At 38.3% G+C, this 22,264-nt stretch overlaps 1 protein-coding gene across 1 annotated transcript in view; it reads left to right on the top strand.

The window, feature by feature from the left end:
- Nucleotides 1-22,264, top strand: part of Eif3h (eukaryotic translation initiation factor 3 subunit H) — a 93,832-nt gene that overhangs the window by 11,837 nt on the left and 59,731 nt on the right. Inside the window, exon 2 of the mRNA XM_052747802.1 lies at nt 12,324-12,480. Coding sequence (XP_052603762.1) covers nt 12,324-12,480 — 157 coding nt within the window. The remainder of the gene's footprint in view (nt 1-12,323; nt 12,481-22,264) is intronic.

The raw sequence follows: 22,264 nt of genomic DNA, 5'->3' as shown, positions 1-22,264 counted from the left end.
TGTATTAAGGAACTCTTAGAGTAGACATCATCATGATTTTTAAATAGGATAGTGGTCTTTCAAATGAGAATTGCATGTATATAACCAATACAGAATATTTTGAGTTAACTAGCTTAACACTCTCTTATTTTTTGAGACGATGTAATGAAGACCAGGCTAATTCCAACCAAGCTTGCTGTGTAGCCAAGGCTGGCCTTGGCGCTCAGCCCCCTGCATCCACTTCCCAAGTGTTGGAATTAGTGACCTGTGCCCGTATTCCTGGCTTAGTTGTACTCCAATTTTTTTTTTTTTTTTTTTTTTTTTTTTTGAGACAGGGTTTCTCTGTGTAGCTTTGGTGCCTGTCCTGGATCTCGTTCTGTAGACCAGGCTGGCCTTGAACTCATAGAGATCTGCCTGTCTCTGCCTCCTGAGTGCTGGCATTAAAGGTGCATCACCACCGCCCGACTGCACTCCTAATTTTTAAATACAGATTTAAAAAAGAACCTTTGTTATAAGAACTTTCATAGACCACCTCCTTACCTGAGTGGTACTGCTTATATTGGGTGTCAGGTAGATGATATTTTTATTTTTTTGAGACAGGGTTTCTCTGTGTAACAGAGCTCCACTGTCTTGGAACTTGCTTGTATACCAGGCTGTCCTCAAACTCAGAGATCTGTCTGCCTTTGCCTCCTGAACACTAGCATTAAAGATGTGTGCCACCACACCCAGCAGGTAGATGATTTTTAATAGCTACAATTTACATTTTGTTATGGTTGAAAAGAAGCTCTGAGGAATGTAAACATTCTAGAGGGACAGTGTCAGTATGATCCAGATCCTCACATACTTTACTCAGCTACTATATGTTTGTTGGATATATGCATGAGTAAGAATGTGTGGGGGTGGTGGGAGCTCTGGCCTTTAAAGGAAGATCTCTGAATTCAAGGCCAGCTTAGTCTACTCACCCGGTGTGAGTTCCAGACAGCCAGGGCTACACATGGAAACTCTGTCTTGAAAACAAAACAGAACAAAACACAAAAACAAACAAAAAATAGGTGGGCTGTGTATTGTGGGACAGCCATTGTAACACTGTAACATATTTATTGAGTACCTAGTGTGTGTGTGTGTGTGTGTGTGTGTGTGTGTGTGAGTGTGAGAGAGAGAGAGAGAGATAGGTAGTTAGGGTGGACTCTTTTTAATCCTTCAGCAGAACTCTCAAGTCACCGTTACTAGGCAATTGATGGAAGAGGGCACTTCAGATTCTGGAATGCTGAGCTTTCAGCTGGGTTTATTTATTGGAGGAATATGACACTGTTTTATCTCTGTTTTAGAGAGCTTGGGATTCAAAGAAGGACCTTGCTGTGGAAGTAGATTTATTTTCACTCCTCCTAAGAATACACTGTCCAGAACAGAATTAAGCTAAGGGAACAGTGGGAGTGACCTCAGTGGAAGGGAGTGTATCTGTTAGGAGCAGTGGGGCTGGTGGAGAAAACCAGGAGCTTGGTAACCACTCACTTTGAAGTTTACACCTGTTGAGTTGCTGTATTTTGGGAAACTTTATTTTTGTAACATAAGTTGATTCTAAAGTCTAACTAGCTGAGTGTGGGGGTCTGGAGTAATGGTTCAGTGGTTAAGAGCTTGCATTATTAATCTTGTAGAACACTGTAGTTAAGTTCCCAGCACACACATTGGGTAGCTTACAGCTATATGTAACTCCAGCTCTAGGGGACAGGGATGGATGTAGCTGGAGTTGTGTGTGGAGAAGACTTTTATCTCAAAATCCTCCAACCAAAATCAAATGGAAAGTGGATAAAGTGTCATCTACTTATAATGATTATCACAGGGACTACTGGTAAAGTAGCAGTACTCAGGTGTGGGTGGTCTGGGAAGGCTGGTCTTTGTGAGGTGAGTACTGGTAAAGTAGCAGTACTCAGTGTGGGTGGTCTGGGAAGACTGGCCTGTGTGAGGTGAGTACTGGTAAAGTAGCAGTACTCAGTGTGGGTGGTCTGGGAAGACTGGCCTGTGTGAGGTGAGTACTGGTAAAGTAGCAGTACTCAGTGTGGGTGGTCTGGGAAGACTGGCCTGTGTGAGGTGAGTACTGGTAAAGTAGCAGTACTCAGTGTGGGTGGTCTGGGAAGACTGGCCTGTGTGAGGTGAGTACTAGGTTGAAGCTGAATGGTCAGGAACTTTTGTAGCAGTTTGATGCTATGTAGTTGAAGTGTGCCATCCCTGGGCTTGTGCTTGTTCTGAAAATTTCACTCTTCTAATATATCCACTCCCACCCCCCCCTTTTCCTAAGATGTTGATATTAAACAGGGGGGATGTGTTCTTCACAGTAATCAACTATTTTCATAGCCAGTTTAGTATGTAGCTTCTCTTCCTAACCAGTGTACTAATATTTAACACAACCACAATAAACAAGATACTGTGATCACTTAATACCACCAGATTTACTTTTTAAGTTAATTTTGTTGGTTAAAATAGCTTAATAATTTTAGTGTTTTTGTTTTACTGTTAGCTAACTAAAAAGGTGAACGAGTGACTCAGTGTTTGCTTACTCTAGCTGCACAGTACGGGTTGAGGCCTTAGCACTCCCTATGAACTCTACTCTATGAAGGCTACATACAATGGATGCTATAGTCTAACAACTCTAAGCTACTCAGGCTTCAGCAGGTTCTTGTCAGGGACAGCCAGAAACCTGTTTTTCCTGGGGAATGTTCACTTTTTAGTAATTGTAGCTTATTTGCTAATCAGTTCTTTGCTGGTAACAGATTGACCCTTGGGCCATGTATGTGATAGGCAGGTGGTACACTGCTATCTAGTACCCTGCCTGCTTTTGAATATTTATTATAGTACAGAGTTGAATCACTTGTCTGCGGACTTATAATTGGCACAAGTCAGACTTCTCTTAAACAGACCATTCTGCTATTGAAAGCCAGTCTCTGTATTCCAGTTATATCTTTAGTAGTGGTGGTGTGTCTGTGTGCATGTATCTGATAATATATGGATGTTTGTGCATGATGTCTGGGAATAGATAGAATTGTAGAATAACCATATCAAAAAGTGATGCCCTGCACAAAAAACTATAGACAGCTAAGGAATGCTAAGAGTGGGAGAAATAGTCCTCCCCAGGGAAGACTTCCCACTTCCAAATGGTCAGCCCTGAAAACATATATACAAGTAACATGCACACTGAACAGGTTGTATTTTTACTTATTTAGGAATCTGTCATCTATGGGGCGGGGTGTAGGGAGAGGTATATGGGAGGGTTTGAAGGGAGGGGAGGGAAGGGGGAAATGATTTAATTACCTAAAAAAAAAAAAAAAAGAAAATTTAAAAATAAGTAGGGGACTGGACAGATGGCTCAGAGGTTAAGAGCACTGGCAGCTCTTCCTGAGGTCCTGAGTTCAATTCCCAGCAACCACATGGTGGCTTGCAACCATCTGTAATTTGATCTGGTGCCCTCTTCTGATGTGTAGGCAGAATACTGTATACATAATAAATAAATAAATCTTTAAAAAAAATAAATAAAAATAAGTTGGAATTTAGTCAACAGTTACTCTGCCTTCTAGTATTATGAGATTTTTCTTTTCTTTCTTTCTCCCCGCCACCACCGCCCGGCGGGAAAAATATCTTAAGAGGGTTCTTATTCATCAAAAGACATAACTACATAACACATCACATAGTAGGTTTTTATTTTTTAAGCTTTCTGTTTTAGATGTCATGGGCATTCTCTTTTGGGTACTCAAAAGGATGTCTAATATCTTTTGGTGGTAAATTTTTTGTTTTGTAGTGGACAAAGTGTTTCTGGCATGCTAGGCAAGCTTACTCACCCTGGGTTAACACTCTCATCCCTTTTTACTTGTTTATTTATTTGTGCTATGAATTGAACTTGGCACCCTTATCCTTTTTTATTGTGTGTCTGTCTGTCTGTGCTTGCTGGAAATTGAACTTGAGACCTTACACATGCTAGGTAAGCACTCTGCCACTAGGGTTTATTTCCAGACCTTTGCTTAATTTGACAGTCTCACTAAGTTGCTTAGGTTGGCCTCCAAATTGTGATCTTTCTGCTTCAGGTTCCTGAGGATTGTAGGCATTGAACTCCATCATCTCTAGATGTTTTTGTTGTCTTTAAATTTTCTAGGGCTGGAGAGATGGCTCAATGGTCAGGAGCACTAGCTGCTCTTGCAAAGGACCCAAATTTGGTTCCTAGCATCCACATGGCAGTTTACAAGTAAGTATCTGTAACTCCATTTCCAGGGGATTCAACAACCCTCTTCTGCCCTCCACAGGCACCACACACATATGTTGTATACAGACATAGATACAGCAAATACTCACTACACGTACATTAAAAACCAAACAAACATGTATTTTATGAAAAGTAATGTTGACGTTTTATTTAAAGTGTCGCAAAGGTGTAGTTTCAGTGTCTTTTCACCCAGGTCTTCACTAGGTGATCACTTCATCAGCTCTCACTTGATACAGTCTTTGCTGCATCCTCCTAGTGAAGTTTGCCTTCTTGTCCTTCGTTACACCCTCCTCCTTTTCTTTATAGTTTCACAAACTGTAATCACGGTCAGTTGTCTTTATTGTCATTAACATCTTAGCTATTATTTTCAAAGTTTCCAGGGTCAAAGTTTTCATAATATATAAACTCACTTTGCCAGTTTTTCCTGTATTCTTTGATGAGTGTTCAGTAGGGGTTCAAGATGCTCAGTGATAAGTGATAGAATAAAAGATTGCGTACAAAGGCAGACATGATAATTCACCTGCTTTCTACAAAGTAAGATGTTACAAAGACTTGAAAATGTAAAACAGTTTGATTCTTCTGTTCTGAATACAGTATTTTTGAAAATTAACCTTTTTTCTAAAAATCTGAAATTGTCATTTTTGAATACCGGGTAAATATCTTTGTTTTGGAAAATAGTTATTTTTCATAAGAATGTAACTTATGTTGGTGCATAGTACATTCATTATTGTTGTTAAGAGAAATAGTATCAGGTTTTCTCAATTTTAGTTTCTGACTGAAATTATCAATACTGTAGTTTTGGGGGCCTTCAGTGAATTTTAAGAACTTCAAAATTTTAAAAGAGTAGTGGGTGTTTTGGGTCCTGAGTGTGTTCACTTCTTGTTCCCAGTTTCTGTCCCAGAGCTTCTACAACTTAGGACTTTGAGTAGCAGGAATGGCTTTTGTTCATACTCAGCCCTCTGATTCCATAGGATTTTATGTTAATGAGGATGAGGTTGGGCACCATAAAGAGATTGGAGTGGTTGGGCTTAGTTCCACTGGCTTCTGGGAAGGAATTGAGTAAGCTGGAGATGAGTATAGTTTACTAAAGATCAATAAAAATAGGATAAAAAAAATCTACTAAAGATGCAAGCCTTGCAGAGTGATAGGAATCTCAATAGTTAGAGACCCTGGGGGAGTGGTAGGCTTAGAGCATTGTCCGCTTCTTTGTCTGAATATATTATTCTATGAAACCAGTAAATACTAAGTAATGTGTTTCCCTGAGTTCTGTAAGCTTGAACGCAGGTGGTTAAACCTGAGAAGGGTATTGTGGGAATCCCTGATTTATAGTCTATTGGTCAGAAGGACCTGAAACCTGAAGTGCGGGTGGTGGTGTGGGGCAGAGCTCTTAACTGTTGGGGTCTGGTACTAACTTCAGGTAGTGTCGAATTGCCTTAAAATCTGAGACACTTAGGTGGTGTCAGGAGAACTGGAAGATTTGTTTGGTATGGAAAACTCTTACCTACTTGAGTAAGAGACTTGCTGTTCTAAAACTTGGAACCTCATGAAAGCATTAGACTTTATGCATTTGACTTCATTTTGTATTCCCAGTGTATGGGGGAGTGACAGGCTATAGAATTAAGTCAGTAAATATCTGAGCAAATGAATTAATGAAGGAATGAGACAAGTAGAAGGTAGCAGAAGCCTGGTAAATCTATGCAGAAGATGCAAACCTTCCTTAGGTAATGTTCTTAAAAGACATTGATTTGCTAGAAAGCAGTTGTTTGCCAAAACGCATTATCTCGATTTTGGTAAGCTTTAAAGTCTTTCCTGTTAGGAAATTAAAAGGCCTTTCCCAATCCCTGCTTTTTCCTTTTTCTTTCTTTTTCTTTCTTTTTTTGGTGAGACAAAGTCTTATGTAGCCCAGGCTGGACTCTGACTCTTTATGTAAGTGACCTGGAATTTCCAGTCTTCCACACCCTGCTGTGAAGCTTCTAATGTATTTACAGGGAAATCTTAGGGAATCAGAAAAATTTACCCATCTTATTAATGCTTTAAATTTAGACATTACTGATTGTTAGTGTAATAAATTACTTGACCATTATGGAATCTATCTATCTATCTATATCTATATATCTATATATCTCTATATATATATCTTCAACTTTTTTTGTTTGTTTTTGAGACAGGGCCCTTCTATGTAGTTCTGGCTGTCTTAGAACTCTCTATGTAGACCTGGCCTTGAACTTATAAAAATCCATCTACCCTTGCCTTCCAAGTGTTGGAATTAAAGGCATGCACCACCACTGCCCGGCTTGTTTTAAACCTATTGAAAAATATTTTTTTTTTGTTTTGTTTTGTTTTGTTTTTCGAGACAGGGTTTCTCTGTGTAGCTTTGCGCCTTTCCTGGAATTCACTTGGTAGGCCAGGCTGGCCTCGAACTCACAGAGATCCGCCTGGCTCTGCCTCCCGAGTGCTGGGATTAAAGGCGTGCGCCACCACCGCCCGGCGAAAAATATTTTTTATACAATTTATTTGACTATGTTTTCCTGTTCCCCAATCCCCAGATTTTTGCTGCCTTCCTACCCACCCCAATTTGTTCTCTTTGAAAGAAAACAAAAACAACAAAACCAATAAACTAAAAAAAAAAAAGACAAACTCCAAAACATAAAAATAGAAATCAAAATAAACAAGCAAAAGACCAATAAGACAGAAAAAGCCCAAAGTAAAATGAGAACAAAGCTACCAGAGTACCATTGTGTTGCTTTTGTGTTGGCCAGCCACACCTGAAAACTACTCTTGCATTGAAGTGTGGCGGGAGACTAAGTTGAGAAAACTGACTTTTTTCCCTTTGCCAGCGGATGTCTATTGCAGATAGCTTCTTGGTTAGGGAGTGAGAGTACATGCCCATTTCCCCCTTTTAGTGCTGGGACCCATCTGGCTGGAACCAGTACAGACTTTGTGTGTACTGCCTCAGTCTCTGAGTTCATACGTGTATCATCCTGTTGTGCGGAAGACACTGCTTCCTTGGAGTCATCCATCACTGCTGGCTCTTAAAATGTTTCTACTTCCTCTTCTGCATAGATCCCTGAACTTTGAGGGCTCCCTCTACTTTTGAGAATACTACTATCTTAAGTTAAATCATTTATTGCTTTTAGACTTTGAACCGAAGTTAGGTTGTATTTGTTTTGTTTTCCTTTTTAAAGCTAGACATGTTAAACAATCCTCTTATGTTCCTTAGAAATTAGATAATAGCCTGTTTTGCTATTTCACAGTGTGCATTAATGATCTAGAAAAATGTTCATTGTAGGGTTGCCCGAGCATACATGACATCTTTTAATATTTTGCTGGTAGGATTCCTTGCCCTACTTTATGTCATGCAAACCTCAGAAATCTCCAAGATGGTTCTGGAGACAACTCACTATTCAGAGGACAACACTTAGACATAGTGTGCAGGGCAAATTCAGTAGGTTAAGCACTCGACAGACTCAGAGTGTGATGATGTTTCAAAGTAGAGAAGACTGTTTTATATTATTTCTCTAGTTTTCTTCTATCCTGAGGAGATAGAGTTTATAGGGACAGAGTTTATATCAGAATGTCCACTACTCCGATTTATAAGATCCTAATCAGCACTAGTTCTGGAGTCTTGGGTTAGGTCAGAGCCCTGAGACTTACTGGACTACAGGAAAATGTTTGTGGTTCTCTTCCCTCTTGCTTCTGTACTGTAATGCTTTTCCAGGTTGAGCTGGGCTTCTTTATTAGAGGTGGTATTTGCTTTTACAAATAAAATATTCACACAAATAAAATATTCAAAAATAAAAAGATTTCTAAGGTTTGTATGATATAAAGTAAGGCAAGGAATTCTGTCTTCACTTTTTAGAAACAATGAGAAGTCTTAGAAGAAAGAAAGCTTATGGCATTACAATCTTTTGAGCAGTTAAACCAGCAAGATAAAGACAAAGGAAAGTCAGGTTATATTCATTACAAGTTAGAATAGGACTAGAGAGATGGCTTAGTTGCTAAGAGCACTTACTTCTCTTGCAGAGGACCGAGTTTGGTTCCCAGCACCCAGGTCAGGTGGCTCACAACCACTTGTAACTTCCACTTTAGGAGATTCAGTGACTTCTGGCTTTCACAGGCTCTTCATATTCACGAGCACATACCTACACATAGACATGTTCACTTACACATAATTTAAATAATAATTAGGAATAAATTAAGTTTTAAGATACTTGAGTCAAGTAGGGTGATATAATCCCCTGGAGAATCTAAAATGCAAAACACCCCAAACAGTATACACATTTAGCTCAGACCAGTTGACTGAATTCAGAGAGTAGGATTGGGCACAAGTTTATCTTAGGGCTCCTCCCTAGATGCCTCTTGGGGGCATTTATTTATGCTGCAAATGTCTGTCAGGTCATTTGTTAAGCTGAGAACAAGTGATGTAAGGCTCTGGAGTGTGTGGGGTCATTTGTTTCTGTGGATATTGCTCTGTGTGCTGTGAATGTGTTGCTCTGATTGGTTAATAAATAAAGTGCTGATTGACCAGTAGCCAGGCAGGAAGTATAGGCAGGATAAGCAGAGAAGAGAATTCTGGGAAGAGGAAGGCTGAGTCAGGAGTTGCCAGCCAGACACAGAGTAAGTAAGATGTAAAGGCAGAACTGAGAAAAGGTACCAAGCCACATGGCTAAACATAAATAAGAATTATAGGTTAATTTAAGATGTAAGATGTAGCTAGCAAGAAGCCTGAGCCATTAGGGCATACAGCTTTAATTAATATAAGCCTCTGTGTGTTTATTTGGGTCTGAGCGGCTATGGGCCTAGGCGGGACTGGAGAAAACTTCAGCTACAATTTGTTACACATTAAAACCAAAATATATTATGGGAATATGTTTTTGTTTTGGAGAAGTAGTAAACCTTCCACGAATCTGCTTTTGAAAGTTAGAACATCACTAAACAGGATTAATGAAATATGTCAGCACCGGTCTGTGGAAACATGGTGGTTGGTGGGAAGAAAGTAAGTAAACAGGTGAGCATGAACAGGTGAGGATTGTTGTGGGTGGACATGCCCAATTTTCCACTTGTAAGAGTGGTGAGTAAAGACTAAAAGTTGCCCTGCATTCTTGCAGCAGCTGGGTACCTGCTGACTTTCAGTGACCAGGGCACAATTTGATCATCACCATTCTTTCATAGACTTTTGCTGCCTGACCTTGTAAGTTGTCCTTCGTGCATGAACCCCTTAGTGTGTAGCCGTAGTTATAGGAACACCACCTAGAGATGCTGACACTGCATCATAACTGTCTAGCCTCTGTTAGAAATATGTTTAGCACACCTAACTTTCTCAGTTATTGTAAAGAAACTTAATGTGCCAAGGTTTACCAGAATATAATCACTTCATGTCAGCTTACCCATTTCCTTAGAGAAGACAAGAAAATAGTATAATTGGCTTTATGAAAAGATGGCTGTAAGGATTGAATTAAATCATTCATTGCATGTTAGACATTGAACAGAGGGTAGAGTGTATCATGAATGATTGATAATGTTTTTAATGCATTCCTTGAGCAAACTATATTTGGAGTATCTTTTGTGTGCCAGTGTCTGTGTTAGTTAGCTGTTGAAGATGTGCTGCTGAGTAAAACAGCCCTACATTTGATGAGGGTCCTTAACAGGGAATAATACAATAAGCAGAATGTTGATACTTCCAGATCCTACACACCTATACAAGTTTTAAACACGTATATGACAGATTCGTTATGAGAATTATAAAAATATTCTTCAGTTTGTTCTAATCAGGAATTTTTTTTCCCTTTTGTTCAAATGAATAATTGGGGGGGGGGGGTCAGTGGTTAAAAGGGCTTATTTCTCTTGCAACAGACCCAGGTTTGGTTCCCAACACCTACAGAGTGGTTCACAACTACTCGCTAAGTCCAGTTGTGGGGACCTGATGCCCTCTACAGTCTTTGTGGGTTCATATACACATGTGGTGCACTTACAAGTCTGTGTGTGTGTGTGTGTGTGTGTGTGTGTGTGTGTGTGTGTCTGTCTGTCTGTCTGTCTCTCTCTCTCTCTCTCACACACACACACACACACACACACACACACAAGTGAATAAATATTAAAATATAATTTACAGACAGAACAAAGTAAGGAATTGGGATGAAATATTACAGGACAAAAGTACACATTCTAGAGATAAGTGTAGCTTTCTCAAGAAAAAAAAAAACACCGTTTTTCTCTTTTCATTTCTTTCTTTTTCTCTATTGGTTTGCTGTCCTAATTTTTAGTTTGTGAAGGATCCACTATAGTACTTGAATAAAAGATTTGTTAGTTTAATATTCTTATGATTTAGGTACAAAGTATCTTTCCAAAGCTTTTGTGTTGAAAGTTGAATTGTCCCCTAATGGGCTTTGGGAAGTGATTGGGTCATGACGCTTCTAAACTTAGTCATTCTTCTTTTGGAGTCCTGCTTTGATGGTGTTGTTGGGAAGAAATGGAGACTTCTGTGGTGGGGTTTGACTGGAAGAATTGGTATTTGAGGGCCTGTTTGGAGGGGTTGTAGTTGTCCTTGATCCTTTCTTATCTGTATTTACTGCCATGAAGACATTAGCTCAGGTGACTCCAATATGCTCTCTACCATGATGCTCTGCCTCACTCTCTGAAACATGGGCTGAAGCCCTGAAACTGTGAGCCGAAGTAATCTTTCTTTCTTTGAAGTTGTTTGTCAGGCAGCTTGCCACAGCAACATAAAACAGACATTGTGTGCAGGCATATTACTTCACATTGCTGTGACAAACACCAAACACCAGATAAAACAAACTTAGAGGAGGAAGTTTTGCTTTGGTTCGTGGTTTCATGCCCTGTGTGTTTGAGTAGAGCACCATTGTGTTGGCAGAAGTGGATGAAGTAGGAGACTGTTCTCATGAAGGTGGGGAAACACTCAAAGGAAGGGACTTGGGACCAGGTATAAATTTCAAAACCATGCCTCTAGGGACGTATATCCTCCAATTAGGTCCAACCTCCTAGAGTTTCCAGAACCTCCAGAACTATTATCACCAATTGAGGCACATCACTAAACACAGGAGTCTGGGTCCATTCATATTCATACCATAGCAGTAGGAAAGCAGGAAGATTGTAGAATTTCAAATGATGAGTGAAAGTGCTTGGGTTTGGTAAGGATGTGGTTTTGATTTATTTTTGAATGCTTTATTTCATCAGATTGAAATGGCAAGATCATCCATGTATTACTTTGGTGATGGAGTCTTTCTTGATGAGTTTTTATTTTGGCCAGTCTTGAATGCTATAGATAATTTATCCTTAAATTTGAAATTTTGTTTATTGAAATGAACACTAGTGATTCCCAGGCTTATCTTTCCATGTAAGTCTAATGCTCTAGTACCTGGTAATTCTTTGCTATTTGACAGGTACTCCTTCTGAGTGCTTTTCCAGAGATATGAATGTATTGAATTCAATTTGTCCTCAGCACAGGTTTTAAGCTCTCTCTCTGTAATTACTCTTACTTATTTATCTGCTGAATTTATTTAGCAGATAATCATACCTCTACGTATTTCCCATCTCTTTTGGGTTGAATGATTAAGTGTCCCTGGTCTCTATAAGGAACAAAGTGCGGTGGTTCTGGAACACTGGAAAGAATATGAGGTAGTCTTTTCTATGTTTCAACTGCAGCTGCTTGTTTATGTACTTTAATAGACTTCTTCTGCCTTCTTTATGAGAAGAAATAAGGTCATTCTGACCTGACTTCTTTGTGAAAATATACTGGATTCTAATCATTAACATTCACCTTTTGCATATGTAGATACTTACTTTTAAGGAATCGGTTGTAGCTTTTTTCTAAAACTCTACATTAAGCTCACATGTCTTCTGATATCTACTTTCTTTGTTTTAACAAAGGCTTAGTGATCTCATTAATAGGGTTAAGTATCCAGAAACCTCATGTGAGCCTTAATATTTATGTAAGGTTAAAGGAAATGGTTTGCAAGACAAAATTTGTTGAATTCTAATATGTAGTTTGCTGGTGATTTTTTTTTTTTCCTTAGAAATAAGTAAATCATAAACTAGTATGGATGGCTTTGAAGTTATCTTTCGTATTTTCTTTTAGGTAGTATTAAAGATAATCAAACATTATCAAGAAGAAGGACAAGGAACTGAGGTTGTTCAGGGAGTGCTCCTGGGTCTGGTTGTGGAAGATCGACTAGAGATTACCAACTGTTTCCCCTTCCCCCAGCACACAGAAGATGATGCTGACTTTGATGAAGGTAAGTGTATGGACTGCCGTCAGGTATGTCTTTACAGAATATACAAGTAATGTTAATGAATTTTCCAATGTAACTGTTGATTACATGCTATTGGGAGTTTTTTTGGGTTAACCTCAATCTCACTTGGTTTTTGAGTTTCTAGGACAAATTGCATGTTCTGTGCAGTCAGAATTTGTGTAATGAAGTTCATTACTTTGCCCTGTTTGGCATCCTTTGTCTTCTGTTTTGAAGTGTTTAAGAAGAGATAAATATCAGTAGCTGCTTTAGGAAGATCATCAGACACACAAACTCTAACATCCTTAAAGATTTCTCTTTTCGAATCTAATTTTCACTCTTTTGAACTCTTAGGACACAACTTATATATGATTCTTTAAAATTAAAAATGGTTGCGTATAACGTATGGCTGATTTTATTATCATAACTTTTTTTTTTAAATGTACCATAGGCATGTGAAATATATGAATGTTGTTAGTACATCTCTAGAAGTTTCTCATACAAGTGACTCTATCGCCGGGTGGTGGTGGCTCATGCCTTTAATTCCAGCATTCAGGAGGCAGAGGATCTCTGTGAGTTAGAGGCCAGCCTGGTTTATAGAACAAGTTCCAGGATAGCCAAAGCTACACAGAGAAACCCTGTCTCTCCCCCGCCCCCCAAATCCACATATCTATTCCATGTCTCTCACCTCTGACAACCACTGTTCTGTATTGCTTTCTCTTTGACTGCCTTTTAGATAATCTGTTGGGGAAAATTATTTTAAGGTGTGTTACTTTTGTTTGCATTTGTTTAACCCTGTGAAGCTCTGATACTTTGCCTGTCTAAAACACCCGATGGTCTAATAAAGAAGTGAATGGCCAATAGCAGGGCAGGAGAAAGGATAGGTGGGGCTGGCACGCAGAGAGAATAAATAGGAAAAATCTGGGAGGAAGAAGGAGTAGTAGCCAGAAAAGGAGGAGAACATCAGGGGCCAGCTACACAGCAAGCCATGGAGTAAGAACCAATGAAAGGTATACAGAAATAGAGAAAGGTAAAAGCCCAAAGACAAAAGCTAGACGGAATAATTTAAGGAAAGCTGGCAAGAAACAAGCCAAGCTAAGGCCAGACATTTATAAGTAAGAATAAGCCTCTGTGAGTGATTTATTTGGGAGCAGGGTGGCGGAGGCCCCCAAAGAGAAAAAACAACCAGCAGCAATAATTGACAAGTTGAATCATGCAGACTTTGAGGCAATGTCTTCAAGTTTCATCCATGTTGTAACATATGACAGACTTTCTTAAGACTTTATTTAAAAGATCTTCTATATGTCTATCTGTCTGTATGTATGTCTGTATATGTGTGTGGCTGTGTTGGATCCTCTGGAGCTGGAGTGATAGATGGTTGAGTCACCTGATGTGGGTTTTGGAAACCAAACTCCAGTCCCGAGTCATTTCTCCAACCAAGAATATCTTTTATTTATTCATTGACAACTTGATGTATGTATTCAGTGTATCTTGATCATACCTATTTCCAAATCCACCTCTCTTCCAGTGCCCCAACACACCACTACCCTATCTTTACCTTCATCGATACTTATTATTTTGTTTACTTTTTTTTTTTTTTTTTGAACCCCCTGAGTTCAGTTAATGTTCCCAGCTGGAAAGTTGAGGATCTTGTTGTCTTGATCTTGTTCAGGTAACCATAACTGCAGTGAGTTCATGAGTGCAATGCCAATATCTTGTCAAGAAGACGGCATTTCACAGACTGCAGCTCCTAGGTTCCTTCTGCCTCCTCCTATATGACATTTTCTCAACCTTGCATATGTGTATGGGGTTTGCTTTAGATGTCCCATTTAGGGCTGAACACTGTTACCTTTCTGTTAGCACTTCACCAGTTATGAGCATCTGCATCGCTGCCCACTGCAGAAAGAGGCTTTTCTGGCCAAGGCTGAGAGTAACACTAATCTATGGGTATAGACAAATATTTAGAGGACCGTCTGACAGCATGTCCAGTTAGCAACAGTCGTAGGCTCCCACCTGTAGCCTCGAGCTTTTGACCAGGTTTGTAGAACTAGCCATGAATTCCCTTCTTTGGAGCAGGCCTCAGATCCAGTCATGAAGTTGTTTCTCCCATAGCTTTCATGCCACCGTTGCACCTGCAGGCACACCTTGCCCGGCAGGTTGGTATTGTAGAATCTGGGGTCCAGCCCTGGGTAATGATGTGTTTCCTCTCCGTGGCCTGCATGGTACCTTCTTGATGAACATTGATGCTGAACCACTTCTTATATCTGTCCACCCTTGTTTTCTGTTAGGGATTGGTTCTAGGACCCTTCCTTAAATATAAAATTCCTTGCTTAATTCCTTTTCTGCCAAACAGTATAGTATTTACATGCAACCTATGAACATCCTTCTAAAAACTTGAAATCATTGCTTTACTCATGCCTAGTATGTGAGTAATTGTTAATAGTTTATTACTGAGTGAATAATGAAGAGAAAAATGTCTGTAAATGTTGAATATAGACACAAATTCTTTCCCACATACTTTTGATCTGAAATTGGTTGAATTCCTACTCGTGGATTCTGTGGATATGGAAGGCATATTCTTCTTGATGGTTTGAATAGCTTTTGGAGAAATTTTAAGGTTGGATTTTCTTTTTTCTTTCTAATTTGCAAAATTCTTTGTAGTTATTAATCCCTCACTGGATAATCATCTGCAAAATATATTCTGTTCTGTGGGCTACCTTTTCATTCTGTTGATTTCCCCCCCTTTACTTTGTAGTTGGAAAATTTGATGTAATCTTGTGTAACTTTTATTGCCTGTGCATTTAGTTACATTGAAGAAATTTGATGAACTTAGTATGAAACTTTTTTCCTGTTTCTTCTAGGAGTTTTATGGTTTTAAATAATAAACTGAGGTATTTATACAATTTAGAGTTAACTTTTATATGTTTGTAAAGTAAGGGTCCAGATTTCCTAGCCTTGGAAAAGAGATTCTTCCTTTTCCATTGAGTGGTGCTGACATCACTGTTGATAAGTCGACCATATATAATGCTAGGGGTTGACTTCCAGACTTTCTTTTCTGTTATTCTGGTTCAAATGTCTGATTAAAGTCCTCTGAACGAGAATAAAGATCATTACCAAATTCTTTGGTCAAATTATACAAGCTTTATTTTCTGTCAGATAGGGCTATCTCCCTAAATCAGGGTTTGAGAAAATAGCTTTGAACATAGGAGACAGTGGGGTTTATATAGTCCAAAAAACTGCAAGAGTAAGTTTTCAAGTGTTGGGAGATTTCCAGTGCCATTTTGGTTACATAGGAACTTTGCCGAACATTTCAACATATGTTGACAGAACATCTTATCAGGGTGGAGGTTAGGGTATAGGGTGTGGGACATGTCAAATTCCAGAAAAGACCTGGTCAAATTCAAGTTTTACAGAAAATAGGAATGAATTTATTTTGACCTTGTAATAGATGGCTTCTACTCTGAAGATGGAGCCAGACCGGTCCATCAATACAAGAACATGCCTTAGGTTACTTAGCTTTGTCATGCCTTTTTTGTTTTGTTTTGAGATAGTCTTACTGTGTAGTTCTTAGCTGTCATGGAGTCCTTTGGACCAGGCTATCCTGAAACACACAGAACTCCTCCTACCTCTGCTTTCCTTATGCTAGGATTAAAGGTGTGCACCACCACGCCCACTTGGAATACAGTTTTGCATTCAGAAAGTGTGAGGTTTTCAGTTTGTTTTTCTCTTTCAAGACTGTGCCAGTATTTAGTGTTCTTGGAAATTCTGTGCATATTTAGACTTTTTTTTTTCAAAGATTGATTTATTTATGTATTTTATGTATATGAGTGCTCTGGCTAAATGTATATTTGCATGCCAGAAGAGCACATCAGATCCCCTTATAGATGGTTGTGAGCCACCTTGTGGTTGCTGCGAATTGAACTCAGGACCTCTAGAAGAGCAGCCAATGCTCTTAACTGTTGAGCCATCTCTCCAGCCTGCATTTTTTAGACTTATTAAAATGTTTATAAAATATTAGAACATTGATAGGGATTACATTGAGTATGTAGGTCTCTGTGGGTAGTGATGACAAGTCTTGTGTCTTCTCGGTTACATTTATTTCTAAATATTGTATTTATGATGCTGTAAATTGGGTAGTTTTCTTCTCATGCATTTCTTTTAAATACAACTTTTTTCTTTTCTTTCTTTCCTTCTTTCCTTTCTTTCTTTCTTTCTTTCTTTCTTTCTTTCTTTCTTTCTTTCTTTTTCTTTCTTTCTTTCTTTCTTTCTTTCTTTCTTTCTTTTTTTTTGAGACATGGTTTCTCTGTGTAGCCTTGCCTGTCCTAGAACTCGCTCTTTAGACCAGAAAGCCTTAAACTCACAGAGATCTGCCTGCCTCTACCTCTTGAGTGCTGGGATTAAAGGCATGCATCACTACTGCTGGCTAAATGTAACTTAAAAAATATTTATTATTGCCAGAGGCATATGTGCCCCAGTATGTATGTGTAGGTTAAAGGTCAGTTTGGCCTTTCCATCTCTCTGAATTTTGGAGATCTATCTCAGGTTGTTAGGCTTGCATGCTAAGCATTTTCTCTACTATGCCATCTTATTGGTCCCTCATGATTTTTTATATTACTTTTTCTTAATAAAATGTCACTATTTTATTTAGCCTCTTAGAGAAGCAAGTTAAACATATTATAAATGTAAAGTATATTCTTGCAGAGTCTTGATTTCATGGTATTGTCATTAATTTGGGAATAGTTTCCATTAACTTAATACTCTGGAAAATCGTGTACCTTTTGTTTCAGACACCTGACTACTTGCTTGTGTGTCATTTTGTAAACTTCTGTACAGAATGCATTTTTTTTTTTCTGTTTAAAATAGGCCTGTTTTCTTCTGGATTACTGTAAACTTAAACACCTTTGATAGGATTAATGTTGGGATTTGTGTGTAGTCTCTTAGAGCAATATCAGTAGAGATCAGTTTCTCTATTCAGCATATCTGGAGATTGCTTACTTGTAGTTTAATATTCACTATTTTAGGACTAGGGGACAAGCAGTTGTTGATACAGTTGTTTTCTCTTACAAATGAAGAGCTTTAGAGGTTTACTGAACCAGTGTGGTTGGTGAGAGAAACCATCTCAGAATATATAATGCAGTTACCTGGTGTCGTTGGGTAGTTATTATTTTTTAAATAAAATTCTTTAGAATATAAAGAAATAATCTTTAGTCCAATTATGCTGCAAAAAGTGTTACATAATAATTTTAGAACTTGATCATTGGAAGTTAACATGAGTTTGAGATAATTAATGAGTTAGCATGTACTTTAAGAAGCTTGTTTAAGTTTTTTTTTTTTAAGATGTATTTATTATGCATACAGTGTTCTGTCTGCATGTATCCCTACAGACCAGAAGAGGGCACCAGATGTCATTATAGATGGTTGTGAGCCACCATGTGGTTGCTGGGAATTGAACTCAGGACCTTTAGGAAGAGCAAGCAGTGCTCTTAACCTCTGAGCCATCTCTCCAGCCCTTGTTTAAGGTTTTAACAGCTTCAAGATAAGAAGAAACTTTACTTAGCATTTAGTAATACTAGTAATTTTTAAATCTTGATCATTATATCCTGTTCAACACAGGATATAATTTTTATCAGCCTATTTTCTGCATTAGGAAACTGAAGTGTGTGTCAGAGATTAAAATATATTGAGCTGGGCGGTGGTGGCGCACGCCTTTAATCCCAGCACTCAGGAGGCAGAGCCAGGCGGATCTCTGTGAGTTCGAGGCCAGCCTGGGCTACCAAGTGAGTTCCAGGAAAGGCGCAAAGCTACACAGAGAAACCCTGTCTCGAAAAACCAAAAAAAAAACCAAAACATTGAATATAAAACAGTGTGATTTCATATCTGAAATCTTTATATGTAAAACAAGTTTAAATCTCTTGGTTTACCTTTAAGAACTAATGAGGGGCTGGGAAGGTTGCTCAGTCTGTAAAGCGCCTGCCGCACAAGCATTGAGGACCCAGGTTAGCTCCCCAGCACTCACGTAAAAATGTGGCTCTATGGTGCACATCTGTAACCCTAGATCTCAGGGCAGGGGCATGGAGTAGAGGAAGGAGGGTCCCTGCACTGCACTGTCAGCCAATGAAGCTGAATTGATGAGCTCCAGGTTCAATGTGAGACTCCTCAAAGTATAAGGCAGAGAGTGATTGGTGAAGACACCTGCTATTGACCTCTGGTCTCAATGTGTGGGCAAACGTGCATACAACACAGACACAAACAAAGAACTAATGAGATTCACCACTTTCATTATACATATGAGAGTGTAGCACTCTTCATTTCTTCATAGCCTTAGGTGGTAAGCTTGAATTTTAGGCTCGGTTACCTAAACCCATTTATTCTCTTAATCATCTTCAGAATGTGGTCACCATTAGATTTTTTTTTTGTCAGACAAATAAAATAAAATTTCTTACTTTGTTTGGGTATGTTAGAATATTCCTAGATGTGGGTTATTTTGTGTCATGGTAAAGGCTACTTGTTTTACTCACAGGTTTTCCATTATTCAATGCCCTCTTAAGTCAGTATTTATTAAGGGACAGGTCTGTTCTTCTGCCACCCACTTTATGAAACTGAAATACCATGTATTTCATACTTATGGTAATTATGTAATTCGGGTTTCTTAAGAACTTTTTGTAGGAATATGGACTTGTTTTTTTTTTTTGTTTTGGTGCCTCCTGTAAAGTGAAGAATTTTAATCTGGTACAAATAAAATACTAGTAAACATTTAAACTGGGTTGACAAACTGATTGTGTGCCTGCTGTTGTAAATAAGACTTATTGGAAGACCGTCTCATTTGTTTCTGTATTTGTAGCTATATTCTGCTATAGTTGTTACAGTAATCATATGGGTCTTTAGCCTAAAATACTTAGGTTTTGGCTCTTTGAAAAATTTTGACTGGTAATGTAACTTTCTTATTCCTTATTTATTCTCTTCATCTTGTTTGGATAAAAAGTAAGGTGATAGTTCCTCTGTTTATTTTAAGTATATGATTGGTGGTGATTGTTCAGTGCTTATTTCTCCTGGATGTCCCACATACTGTTACCCAAGTTTAGAATGGATTGTGAACACCAAAGTGAACATTCTAATGCTACTGGATTGATTTCACTGGCAACCCTGGGAAGTATCCCAGTAGATAGTTTTTGCTCTAATTTTAGTGCCTTTTCTTTTAAAGAAAAAAAAAAAGACACACTGAGTTGTTGATGTTTAGGGGAACTAAATGTAGATAATATAGTAGCAGCGTTCATAGGTATCAACTTGTGACTGCATTGTAAAAGGTACTACTGTTCATTCTGGAGCTCCCGTGACAGTAAATAACCTATGAGCCATTTTCTATCAGATTCTATGATGCCTTTCGTTTAGCAGATGTTGATTGCTCATTTAGTGACTGCGAGAAGCGTGGTGAAGTATTTCCTTAGGATAAAACTGTTTGCCTAGTGTTTTCTTGGATTGTGTTACTGGACAGTGTAAAACCTAGAAATGTGTCTCTTGTTTCTGTTATTCACAGGTTTTTTTATTCAACGTAGGTAACTTTTTGAGTGGTCCAAATTTTGTTAAGCTTATATTAGAGAATTTGCTTTTTGATGAAAGTGAGGTAACTAACTCATTAGAGAATATTTGCTTTTTAAAAATGTGAGTAAAAAACCCCTGAAGTTAAAATTCCCATTAGGGGGCACTATTATCAAGCTTAGAACTAGAGACTAATTTGTTTTCTCAGACATACAACCCGAGGCTTGCTAACAGCGAAAAATATTTTCATCTGATAAGATTCAGATCCTTTTTATACAACTGAATTCCTTAAATATGTTATAAAGTGCACTGAATTAAACACAGATTCAATAACTCACTGTCTTGTTTTTCAGCAGACTAAATCATTTTAATATTGCAGGTGTTATAAAAAGCTTACCTTCTGCATCAGAGCCAAATTCATAATTTGTATATTTGGAACGGACAAAGTGTTCATTTTGCTGGCCTCAGGTTAGTCACAGAGTGGTCACTGGCCTCCCAAATCGGTCTCCTTACCAAGGAAGCAGGGAAGAGGGTAGGGGAACAACTAGACCGTCCTACTGTGTGTAGTCGGCAGATACTGCAAAGATAGCAAGTCTACGTGATGCTCAGACCCCTAGTTTCTCTGGGCAATTTTTGTTGTGGCAAAATTGTTTTCTTTTAGTTTAGTGTTAATTTAAAATTGTTCTGCAGAATTAGGTAAAACAAAACAAAACAACAAAAAAATTCAAACACAAAGTGCCGGGACTTAAAAAAAAAGCCTAATGAAAATAGGGTGCTTTCGGAGTAGCTTTTTGCAGTTGAGGTGCTGTTTGTATCACTGGGTTTCGGGAGAGTGAAGTCTGTGTTTCGAGATTTGCAGTGCTCTGTGTAAGAATCCGTGTGTGATAGTGGAGACAGTCTTGGCTTAGTTACTTGTTGCCTGGTCTCCTTCCTTCCCTTTCCTTAGGTTGCCCGAAGCACAGCCGGAGCCAGAACTGCTCGAAACCTAGAGGGAGGGCTCCTCCTTCAGTCTGTGTTGTCTCAGAATTTAGAGCATGCTCAGGGGAGCATGGTCCGTAATTTTCAGACAGATGGAGACATTTTGTGGAAAGATGGGCTGTTTGCTTATTATTTTGTTGATTTGCCTATCTGTAGTTAGTAATCACTATGGTCTTTTTAGGAGATTCATTTTAAAAAGAAATCCACTTATTTTGTTAATTTTCTTCTTCCTTTCTTTCTTTCTTTCTTTCTTTCTTTCTTTCTTTCTTTCTTTCTTTCTTTCTTTCTTTCTTTCTTTTCTTTTCTTTTCTTTTCTTTTCTTTCTAATAAAGAACCTTTCTTGGTAGAATTAGGCAATTCTTTCCTTGATAGAAATATTAGACACTTTGAAGCTTGTTGGAAAGATGGGGACATTTTTACTTAGTGACCTCAAATCTTCAAGTGCAAGTGTGATAAAATGCTTCATATATTTCAGGGGGAAAAAGATTGCCCACAGTAATTTCTTTCAGCATTTATGGGAAGTGACATTGTACAGATAGTGAAATAAGATAGAAAGATAGCAAATCCTGTTATAGCCGTGAAAGGTTTGAAGTAGGAGAGACAAGTGTGTAAATAAGAAAGTTTGAAGTGTACTTGATACATCTGGAAAGAGGTGGAGAAAATGGTAGAAGGATCAGATATCAGTGTGGTTTCTTGTTTGGGGTGACCTCACAGAAGTGAAGTTCGAATTTATAGGTAGATGTCAGTTGCAATTTTAAGTCATTGTTAAGGAAGGTAATATATTCTTAGTGTATTCTAATTATCCACATTTGTGGGACATAATAAGTGCAGACATCTCAAGAAATAAAGACAAACTAATGTGATTACTTGACTTGGCATTTAGTCAGAGAAAGTTATATTCCTTGACAGTACTTCGGATGAGGCTGCTCCTGTAGTACATAGTGCAAGAAACTTGTGCTGAGCGAGTGGCCGTGCCAGTGTCAAGTCTGTGACAGTTTTAGTCCATCGTACAGATAGCTCTATTTAAAATACTTAGTGAAGTGTTGAGTACATTGTGAATGTTTAGTAAATAGTTCGTTTCACATTGTGTAGGCAGCAGACCATGGAACTATATACTAAATTGTAATTCTGGTTTTTGTTTTTGTTATTCATGATAGTGTTTGAAATGTTAAATCTCAAATATTTAATGATTTTCTGGTGACTGTTTAGATTAATACCCTACCAAACTGTTTTGATCGTTCAGATAAGCTGTTTGTGAGTTAGACTTCAAATGATG

Source organism: Peromyscus californicus, unplaced genomic scaffold, assembly GCF_007827085.1.
Source record: "Peromyscus californicus insignis strain IS unplaced genomic scaffold, ASM782708v3 Scaffold_20__1_contigs__length_68692818, whole genome shotgun sequence".
Taxonomy (NCBI): Eukaryota; Metazoa; Chordata; class Mammalia; order Rodentia; family Cricetidae; genus Peromyscus; species Peromyscus californicus.
This window is presented reverse-complemented; position numbering and strand designations above follow the sequence as displayed.